At 55.1% G+C, this 10,891-nt stretch overlaps 1 protein-coding gene and 1 long non-coding RNA gene across 5 annotated transcripts in view; one reads left to right on the plus strand and one right to left on the minus strand.

Annotated features, from left to right (window-relative positions):
- The window catches only part of LOC122370449 (rho guanine nucleotide exchange factor 10-like), a 52,670-nt gene extending 45,400 nt beyond the window's left edge, over window positions 1-7,270 (plus strand). For all 4 annotated transcript variants that reach the window (XM_043346096.1, XM_043346097.1, XM_043346095.1 and 1 more), the window contains 5 exons: window positions 1,088-1,301; window positions 1,761-2,008; window positions 3,345-3,475; window positions 5,172-5,466; window positions 5,802-7,270. In XM_043346096.1, coding sequence (XP_043202031.1) covers window positions 1,088-1,301; window positions 1,761-2,008; window positions 3,345-3,475; window positions 5,172-5,466; window positions 5,802-6,953 — 2,040 coding nt within the window. In that variant the 3' untranslated portion in view covers window positions 6,954-7,270. The remainder of the gene's footprint in view (window positions 1-1,087; window positions 1,302-1,760; window positions 2,009-3,344; window positions 3,476-5,171; window positions 5,467-5,801) is intronic.
- Window positions 7,271-7,303: 33 nt separating this feature from the next.
- LOC122370450 lies at window positions 7,304-10,643 on the minus strand. The gene is made up of 3 exons (XR_006254565.1): window positions 10,548-10,643; window positions 9,283-9,393; window positions 7,304-8,238 (listed from the first exon to the last, which is right to left on the minus strand). It is a non-coding gene; the product is annotated as an uncharacterized LOC122370450 (long non-coding RNA).
- Window positions 10,644-10,891: the final 248 nt, after the last annotated feature.

Here is a 10,891-nt window from a genome sequence, read left to right on the forward strand (position 1 = left end):
GAAACTAGTTACATGGCTGAAGCATTGAACATATTTCCGATTATTGTTGTGACAAACAGCTCGGGGAACAACGGGAAAACATTTGAAAACTACTGATCCGTTAATATTGACGATCGTTTGGAAATGTCGACAGGGAACCGTCCGTTGCAACTCCGCTTTTTATGTTTTGATTGAAAACTTCTTCACAGTCGTGTAGCGAGCCTTCATCAATCTACCGTTTCATCTCCTTTGAACCATCGCGTCATCCCGGGCTGCTGGGCACTGGAACCAGGATGTAAGATACCCGGCAGCCCATCCTTTGCATGACAACGGACGTAAAAGGCAGTGCTCGTACTGAGCGGCGCCTTAGCTGACGCGGCACCCGTTGTAGATGAATCCGCTGACGTTTATGCACGCTTTGGGGTGTGTCAACACACTGGGAGGCGGTGTTACCCCGTGTTCAGGGCTGGGCTCCGTCGGGCGACTGTGTTGCTGAGGTGGTGACGTCATTGGTTGTCCCGTGTCGGGTTGTCTCGCTGTGTGTGTGATAAGGAGCCGCTTACACTCGTCGGTACTGTGTGGTTTGTACCCGGATGACGGCTGCGGTTTCTGCTGTGCAACATGCTGCAGATTTACGCAGCTATTTGAATTCGCAGCTATCTGCCGGCTCCCGGTCGTCAGTTTATTGAACGTTCGATTTGCGGACGTCGTCGCTGACTTTTCGGTTGGCGGGCGCTGACATTGTCGGTGCTGCTGTTGTGTCCCCGCCATCTGACAGTGACGCCTGGTGACCTTTTGTGACCTGTGACCTGTGACCTGGTGTGCTCCCCGCTGATAGCGAACCGCACTTCTACGCGTGACCTTTGCCGTGTATTGGCGGAACACGACAGTGACGGTCTGCAGGGCTGACACGATTTAGGATGATGATTGAACCAGGTACAATAGATCATCGCCCACAATCTGTCGACGCTATATGAGATGTAGCCCCTCAGTAACCGCAGACCCCCTGACTGACTGCCGCCAATACACCCTCCGGCCGTGACCCGTGACCTTTGACCCTTTATCTCTGACCCCTGACCTCTGACTTGACCTCTGGCCTCTTCCGCAGGGTCTCAACACGGCTCTGACCTCTCAGATCGCGGCATCCATCCAGCGCTCGATCCGACAGAAGGACGAGGAGATCGCGTGGCTAGACGCCTGCTGCCTGCAGCTGACTGTCCGCCGAGCCGGCAAGGAGGAGCACTTCACCTTCCAGCTCGAGTCTCCGGCCAAAAAGCGCGAGTGGACCACCGACTTCCGGCTGGCCCAGCTGGCGCTCGATGGTAGGTGGTCCGTCCGCGAAGGGGAGAGGAAGTCTGGGCGTGGTGGGTGTGAGGACAGTGTGGCAGGTCCCGGTAGACATGATAATTTGGAAGACAGCTGGAAGAGGGGGTGGGCGTGGAACGGGGTGATAGTGGGTGGTGGTCGGTGTCGCAGGCCCGAACCTCGGTCATCAAACATAGGCGGCGGAACGGGGAGGGCACCTGGGCACCGTGCCCCTTGATTTTGTCATTTTAACGTTAACCCTATTGGCGTTACATGGAAAGAAAAGGACCTAAAGTCGGCAGTGCCTCCCCCCCCCCCTTAATTGAAGGCGTTGCGCCGTCACTGTCATCAAAGCCTGGCGGATTCAGTTGGCCAATCTGGAGTCCGTTTATGTTGGTCGTTAGTAATGCGCGAAAGTTTGGTGGCTCTCTCCCTCCCCTCCCCTCCCTCACTAACGCCTCCCCGTCCCTCCTCAGGTAACAACTCCCCAGCCTGGGACATCCCGGAGCGCGAGCAGCGGGCCATCACACGGGTACCGCTGTTCGTGAAGACGATGCCGGTGGTGACTCCTGCCGCCGCTATAGACGACACAGAGGTGCGGTGCGGCTGCTTCTACAGCGTCACCATCGTGAAGCCGACCCAGCGCACTCGGCAGCAGAGCTACCTCTGGATCTGCACCAGTGACGGCGTCAACAGCTTCGTCATGATCTACGCCATGCAGCAGGTGAGAAAGTGGGAGAGGAGGGATGAGAGTGAGAGTCGAGCTCCTTCCACTCGGCCTTCGATGCTGTTAATTATGCCGGATACTTAGCTTTGTTGTAGCCTAGACTCGCACTGAGTGAAAAGAGTATGATTATGCCGACCTTGTAGGCTTGAAACTGGCAATTTCAACGAATTGGTTTTATGGAAAGGACGACAATGAACTATGTGGTACACCACAACACAGCTCATCACGTGAAATGCCTTCTGCTGTTGCAGCGCGTATTCAAAAGCTAGACTGTACAATAATACTCGAGCTAAGCCAGCTTGGAAGACACAGCGCCGCTTTCCATTCATTTCGTCCTCTGCAGGAAGTTTCCTGCGATTGTTGAACCAAAACTAGGTCAGTCGACTAAGATCGTTTGTTTGGTGGCTCGCGGCTCTCCCAAATATTTGTGGCGGCGCTGCCGTTCGGCTCGTAGCCGCTGGCCCGGCCGTGAGGTCCGACCGACCCTGAGATACTGGCCGTGACCGTAAACTTGGCCGTGATCATGTACACATTGCGGTAAGCGTGACCGATGTTTGCTGCTCGGTTCGTGGATCTCGGCACCAAATTGATAGTCGCTCGTGTTCGACGAACTTCCGCGCACGAGTGCCGTTTGGCGGGGAACCTGCGCAGTTCGTGGTAAATGTTTACCGGGTCACGGGGCTCGGGACGCTCCCGGGACAAGTTGCGCTACTCGGCAGGTGACGACGCAGCCTTGGCGGCTACCGTCTGGGCTCCGGGTATCGATCTGTTCAAGGCCGGCTCATAGCTAAACGTCTCCTTTGAACGTATTCCCAGAGACGGGGACCTGTCCTACCAGGTCCCCGATATATTTGATATATTTGGGAGATATATTTGATTAGTAAAACTGCTATTGCTCACCTTTGCCCCGTGTCCTAATCCTTTTCAAGTTGATGAATAGCACAGCTCAGAGGTCATTTTTCACGTACTGGGGTGTGATATTGAAACAAACTTGATGCGTTTGGCCCATACTCGTCGAGATCTCGATACTTTGTTATGAGCAGCATGGTTCAGTGAATTCATGTAAAGTGTAATAGAAAGTCCGACTCTCATTGCGATGTCACATGGATATTATAGAAAGATATTTCATTGTTCCTTTTACCACGTGACCTGTCGGCCACGGGCCACCCCTGTCCTAACGCACGTGACTTTCTGATCTTCGCCGCACCAACACCACGTGACTTTCTAAGCTCCATTGCACCAACCCCACGTGACTTTCTCATCTCCATCGCACCAGCACCACGTGACTTTGTGATCTCCGCCGTAGCTGACGTGCCGTGTTCCTGTTGCGCAGGTCGGGTTCCGGGACGTGCTACGTTTCGAGCTACCCGGGGAGCGGGTCACCGCCATGGAATATGTGTCCGGAGAGATGACAGAGACGGGCTGCCGCTCGGGAGCTGTCTGGATCAGCACCGCCAGCAGCAGGTGGGTTGGTGGCTGGTGAGATCAGCAGGTCAGCAGCTGGTGGGTTAGTGAGAACAGCAGGTTAGCAGCTGGTGCGTTAGTCAGATCAGCAGGTCAGCAGCTGGTGATCAGCTGCAGGTTCGGTAGCTAGTCAGCAGGTCATCAGGGTCAGTATAGCTGGTCAGTAGGTGATTAGCAGGCTCAGCATCTGGTAGGTCAATGCTCTACAGAGTCGGATGGATCAGCTTCGCTAGCAGCCGATGGGTACGAAGGGTCACCAGGTCGGCAGGGTCAGCAGGTCAGCGGCTGGTGGGTCAGCACTCCTGGCAGATGGGTACGCAGTAGTTGAACAGGGAACGAGTCAACAGGGTCGCTTGTATAAGTAGGGTCAATGACTGACTGGTTACCAGATCGACAGGTCAGCAGGCGATGGTTCAACGGGTTCGACAGGTGTTGGATTAGCAGACTACCAGCGCAACAAGTGGTGGGTCGGTGGGATCAGCAGGGAATGGGTCAGCTAGGTCAGCAGGGTCAGAAGCGTAGTGAGCAGTGCCAGGACAGCATACTGTGCAGTACCAGAACCTAATTAGTCTTAGCTGTTCCACGGTTGGAGCTAAATAACTGTCTCACCGAGCTGTTAGCTGCGACACAGAGAGACTGCTGAATTACTGGAGAGTCGGCTGCTACAGCACACAGCCAGTCCGTAACCAGAGAGAGGAGAGCTCCGTCTAAAAATAGCGTCATGGGTGTGCTGTGTCGGCTTCACTTGCAGCGCTTTGCTCACAGCCTTTGAAGCTGTTTCGCCCACGCTGTGTCGGCAAAAACAAAAACCAACACATCAGCGAACGGTGCTTATAACATATTTCTCTCAAACTGAGAGGCACGACAGTTTTCAGCGCAGTAGCGGACTGGCTTCGCCATCAGCTGGAGCTTGCCTACATCGTCCTAAGAGATTTTGTTATCTCCAGCTGATGATGCTCTTGTCTCACCCATGCGGCTTACGGCTTACATAGAATGATTCACGCCATGTAGCACTCTAAGCTGTGTTTACACGGATGCTAGTTGCGGTTGATAACGGTTCATGGTCGTGTTGGGCAGGGCGGAGCCGCTTTGGGCCCGGCTCTGGCGAGTCTGTAACGGACAAATTTGGTGTTGGTGTTACCGATGAAAGAGGCGGGCAGGGTGTGGGACCTATCACACAGCAGGATGGAAGGGCGTCGGCGGCAGTTCCTCAGGGGCTGTGAACTGGCTCGGTGCTATTCATAGCCCTGTATCATCACATCATGCCCCGGCCCGTCGGCCATGAGGCATACAGCGAGACGCGAAATTAGACGTGCGCTTATCACATTTGCATTCATTTGCATGAGTGAAGGATATCATTTCGTGCCAGATGAATGTTTTCTTTTGCATTGAATGTTTTCATAGCTTGAATCTTCTGAAATGCTACAGTCATTTGAGTACCATTCCTCAGTTTTTACCTACCCTGATAACAGTTTTGTCTGCAGATTTCTGTACCTATGTTTATTGTTTACCCGAGCCTTAGTCGGCATTCAGTTTTCTATGTTGTGTCTTTTTCTGTTAATTGCTTTAATTCGTTTGTCACTGCCCCTTCTACTGTAGTCGCCATCTGAATAGTATGTTTTCCAGGGGGTTACCACCTCGTTTGTCTGGGGGTTACCAGAGACATCCCCTGACCTCCCCCTCTCTCTGTCGGCAGGTTGCTGCAGTACTCTGCCCAGGAGCCGGAGCACAGTCACCAGGTGGCCAGTGCGTCACTGCCGTCCCCGGCGCGCCGTCTAGTGCCGCACGGCGCCGCCGTGTTCGCCGCGCTCGAGAACGGCGCAGTGGCGGCAATTGAACGTGCGTCGGACGGCGGCTGGCTGCCCGGCGAGCCGGCCCTGCTGCGGCTCGGTACGCGGCCCGTGGCCTGCCTGCTGCCCATAGGGGGCGCCGTGTATGCTGGCTGCGGACGGCAGGTGTCTGTCATCGATGCTGAGACCAGGGAGGTGGTGGTAAGTAACGGGAAAGCTGAGACTGGTGGTAGACCCAGGGGCAGTGGGATAGCCGGATGTATTTCGGGGCGAGGAAGATATTTGAGATATTGTTTGCGATGCCATTGCGAAAAGATTGAAAAGAAAGGCTAAAAATTAATTGCTTACGGTCCATTCCAGTCGATATAAATTTCAGCATGCCTGTAGGATGTGATTTTCGTATGTGTGAGCTACGCTCTGTGAGTTAGACCACTTTCCTCGCGTACACATTTGAACTCGGTGCTATGTCCTGAAGCAACCCTAATTTGTTGCTTCACCCTCACTATCACTGACGCGTGCCCGTCTCTGTCCGACAGAAGAGCTTCACGGTGCAGGAGCACGAGTGTTCCGGCGACGTACACCTGTTGGCGCACAGCGGCATCGGCCTGTGGATCTCTCTGGCTCACAGTTCCACCATCTGCCTGTACCACACGGAGACGTTCCGCCACCTGCAGGACATCAACGTGGCCTCCAACATCTCGCGTGTCATGGGCGACGGCGTGCGCCAGTCGGTGGCAGTGACGGCGCTGCTGGCCGGCCGCGGGCTGCTCTGGGTGGGCACCAGTGTCGGAGTGACGCTCACCATCCCACTGCCGCGGCTTGAGGGCGTGCCAATTATATCCGGCCGGGGAAACATCTCGTACCACGCGCACTGCGGACCGGTGACCTATCTACAGGTGCTGAGCGCTCCAGCGCCGCGCGCACCGCCGCCGGCCGCCCATCGGGAGAGTGTTATAATGGAGGAGGCGGCTCCCGACTCGACTGGAAGGCTGCTCGAGAAACGGCGATCGGACACCAGCCTCAGCGACTCGAAAAAGAGCATGGCGCGCCTGCCGACCCGCTTTAGCAGTCCGTCCCTGCTGAGGAAGCGCTCACGAGACCGGGACATGAACCGGCGGCTATCCAAGACCCTGCCGCGCGGCGTGGGCCTACCCTCGGCTGGCAGCGTTCTGGATGACGTGTACGGTCTCTACGGCAACCTGCTCAACCTGCCAGGCTTCGACGAGTCGCGAGAGTTGGGTGACATCGACTCTCAGCTGCGCCGGAGTGACCCGGAGCTGCTGGCCGGCCTGCCGCACAAGATGGCCTCACTGGACCGGCGGCTGGAGCTGCGCGGCACCCGGCCGCGCTCCCTCGACCTATCCACGTGGTCGGTGGACTCGCGCTCGTCCGCGCACACCACCAGCTCGTCATCAGAGGGTGACCGAGCCCACTCGGCGCCCGCCTCGCGCGTCGCCTCGTTCCGCACGGACACAACGACCAGCGACGGCCGGTCGGCGGGCAGCGGCAGCGGTACCGGTAGCGACAGCGCCCGGCCCAAGGAGGAGCCGGCGCGCAGCGTGCTGACGGTAATGGCCGGCAGGGGATACGTCAACTGGAGCCGCGCAGAGCGGAAGAGCTCGGAGTCCACCCCGCGGCCACCCACTGTGAGGGACGCCCACCTGGTGCTGTGGGAGATGAAGTTGTAGGTGTCCGTGCTGGCGGACAGTGATCTGACCTGATAGTCCGTGCTTTCTCAGCGCAGTGCCGTGCGCTGTGGTCGTCGCCTCATTCTTCATGTGTCTGTTCCGGCGGCCGGTGCGCCGTCTGACTCAGTAGCCAGTTGTACAGTGATGAACAAGTATTCTGGAAGCGACGGAGCGATTGTGGCCGACGTACAATCTCATTGTAACTCGACTTCCTCCGCTGTGAGAATACTGTCATGTGATGTGATACGTGAGAATCGGAATATGATAATAATATCATGCTATGTTGTACGAATGACAATATATGTATTCAGAAGAAACAGAATGGTCAACATGCAACTGATCGCCGAGTTACTGTGCATTGAGCTTAATATCCTGTTCATAGCAATGCTGCAGAAGCAAAGGGTTTCCGAGCTACCATCTAAGTTCTTAAAAAAAAAAACAAGAGATCTGACATCGGTTGCATTGGAAGATTATGAAGAGTTCAAAAAGCACAATCACTTGGCTAAACCAATAGCTTACGCTCGACACAGACGCTCATATATCGCTAGCGGAAGTTGACTCCTGGTTTTCACAGAAGGCTGCACCGCTACGTTCAATTAACATCGCTACACCGCTACACAACACCGCTACGACTAGCTTTCGGTGAACCAGCTGACTGGTTACATAACAAATACACACATAGGTAACCAGTGAACATTGGGCGTGCCATAGAGATAAACAATTTGAACATCGAAACATGCAAAAAAATACGCTTATGAAACAGGTCACGACTAGCACCATTCATTGTCGAGATCAGTGACAGAAGATCAAAATCACATGGTGAAAAGGGAGCATTACAACGCAACACACAACAAAAAGTCAGCGAAGCTGAACCACAATGGTTGGTCACTACAGCACCCAGGTTATCACAGACGAAACATTTTGGACTCTGATGCTGCTTGAACATCAACAAGCAAAACAGGCACAGCGCATATACATGAGTATGACAAGGGACAAAACTGTTACAACCGAATAGCTAGCTCTCTGGAATAGCCACTTATACCAACACATCACTGTAACTCAGCACTAAGTGCCCCTCACGCCAGAGGATCTCTCACCAACAGATCTCCGGCCTTTCAGGCCACTAGGCCCTCTCTGTCCCTCCGTCTGCCGTCGCGAAGAAGGGTGTCAGGCTGTGCAGAATGTGCCTGATGACGGGCACACTCCAGGCCCTGCCCAACAGCTGCTGTCGCTTCGGCGGGCCGAGGCTGCCCAGGTCCGTGTAGTGGCGCGGCAGGCCAAACATCTGAAAAGGGAGGGAGTAGTGAGGTCAGGACAAACTCAGTGGGCATAACATCTGAGACAGGGGGAGGGGGAAGACAAACTGAGGTCAACCTGAGGTCAGACGTTCCGGGGGCCCAGGTCCTTTTAGTGGCGAGGTAGACCAAACATCTGAGACAGGGAGAGGCAATAGTGAGGTCAGGACAGCCTGTGCGGGCCAAACATCTGAGACAGGGGGGGGGGTAGACAAACTAAGGTCAACTGAGGGCAAAAAGCCTCTGGGGGCCAGGTCCGTGTAGTGGCACGGCAGGCCGAACATCTGATACAGGGGGAGGGGCAATAGTTGCTGAGGGTAACTGAGATCAAATAGCATCTGGGGGTCCAGGTTTGTGTAGTGACGGGGGAGACCAAACATCTGAGACAGAGAGAGGGAATAGTGAGGTCAGGACAGCCTCTGCGGGCCAAACATCAGGGGAGAGGGAACAGGGGGGGGGGGGTAAGGACAGCATCTGTGGACCGAGGCGGCCAAGTTCCGTGTAGTGCCGCGGCGGGCCAAACATGAGACAGGATAAGGGGATAGCGAAGTCAGGACAGCCTCTGGGGAACGGAACTGCCCAAGACCGTTCGGTGGCGAGGTAAGCCAAACAGCTGAGACGGGGTAAGTGTGACCCTTACTCCCCCTACCCTTACTGAGGTAAGAACAGACCCTGGGGGCCAAGCATCTGAGACAGGGGAGGAAACACGAGCTGAGATTCGGCCCGACGGCACCAGATGGCGGGTCTATCGAAATGGGTCAGAATGGAGCGGAGGCACAAAGGCTGACACAAGCAGCGATTGTTTACGTGGACGAGCAGAGAGGCATGAGAGTTTAGATACTACCAAAGACGAGAGCTAAATGATATTAGAGGACGGTCCTAAATCACTCATGTAACTACCGCTCAGCCGCTCAACAAATGGGGTTCAAAGTCCTGCCAGAGGTCCGCCAAAGTCGAAGACAGAGACAAAGACAAAGATCAAGGACTGCTGTGTGACCCTCACTCGTCGCAGCCGTAACATCATGTAACGATACCTGTTCGATTTCGGTGATCCACATAACGTCCCCCTCGCCGTCCATCGTCACGGGCGTGACGCCCAGCTTTCCTTGACGCAGTGAGTTCCGGGACGTCGTGACGCAGCCCACCTGCCGACGGTAGAGACGCCTGGTGAGCGATTACGGAAGCTTCGGTGTCTCAATACGCCGGTCTGCTCCAAAAGGACAACGTCGCACCACGGATTACTTGTTAGTTATCCATGGTCGCACGCAGACCCCTGCAGAACTCCTGACACCTCAGTGACAACTTTCAGATCCCTTGTGACCACGTACTGAGATTTGCCCTCAGGATGCTGTTCTGGCACGTGTAACTCTAACTGATTCCCCGCTCATCTAAACTATCTGATCCCATTCCGACTTGTCAGGTACGGGCTCAGCCCCGGAGACTCTCTACTGCAGTGTTAGCCATGGGCCGGGTCAGCCCAATGGGCCATGGGCTGGGCTGGACTACGGGCTGGGCTGGGCCCTCATATATGAAGGATCGATGGGCTGTGGATTGGCTGAGCCAAAAACTGTAAAGTGGAGTCAGGCACGGGTGGAGAATTGTGCTGGACTGGGGGTGCTCGAGCTCTCCCAATTCCACGCCGGCCACGCCGGCTTGGCTTTGGAGCCGCGGCCGGGCGGAGCGGGTCAAGGTCACCGCTAGGCGGCGGCGGATTTGCTGCGCCCGAGCACCCCCAGCTGGTCACAATTCTCCACCTATGGAGTCAGGGGTTCGCAACTGAGACAAAAACTATAACTAACTACATCGCTTATTACTGTGCAAGACACAAAAACGAGAAAATAAAGCAGCATGAAATGTGCATTGTGCATGCTGCTCGCAAAATATTGTTTCTTTGCTACCTTTGTATACCTGGGCGGTGTCAGTAATTTTTAAACCACTCATTTTTTGATGGGCTGGGCCGGGCTGGGCTTTGACGCTTTTACCATGAATGGGCTCGGGCTGGGCTGGACTGGGATTTTGCGGCCCGTGGCGAACACTGCTCTCTAGGGGGTCTGCCCAGACCAATGTCTCCCCCTAATTCCTATCATCCTTCCGGCTCTGAAATGGTCTTGTCAGACCGAAAGGGCCTAACCCAACAAAACAGCAAAAACTTGTCAGGTGTCCGGAACCTCTGGTGACCCTGGGCGACTGACCGTTGTTGATGACCTTATTCTGACCCCACCCTGACCTGTCGGGTACCCGGGACCCATTGGGCTCTGTCCTGACCCGTTAATGACTTTCTTCTGACCCCCACACTGACCTGTTGGGTGACTGGCCGCCGACTGGGCAGCACCAGGCACGGCTCGATACTGTGCTCCGACTGCAGCAAGTGGGGCGGCAGAGGCGTGTACAGGCCTGATGGAACAGTACAGCGGTGAATAGTCAGTATACATACTGGGGTGCGCTGGTCACTACATAGAACGGCGGAAGCGCTTACAGACCTGAGGGGCAACACATCTAGAATTCTTGGTAATTGGCTCGACAAACAAACAGCACGTAGCAAGATAAGCATTGTCAAATGAATTGATGTCATGCTGCCACCATTTGCGCGGAACCTGTGGGTGTTGTAACTTGTACACAGATCGGCAGCATCATAAAAGCATT

Source organism: Amphibalanus amphitrite, unplaced genomic scaffold (assembly GCF_019059575.1).
Source record: "Amphibalanus amphitrite isolate SeventyFive unplaced genomic scaffold, NRLGWU_Aamphi_draft 001132F_arrow, whole genome shotgun sequence".
In the NCBI taxonomy this organism is placed as follows: Eukaryota; Metazoa; Arthropoda; class Thecostraca; order Balanomorpha; family Balanidae; genus Amphibalanus; species Amphibalanus amphitrite.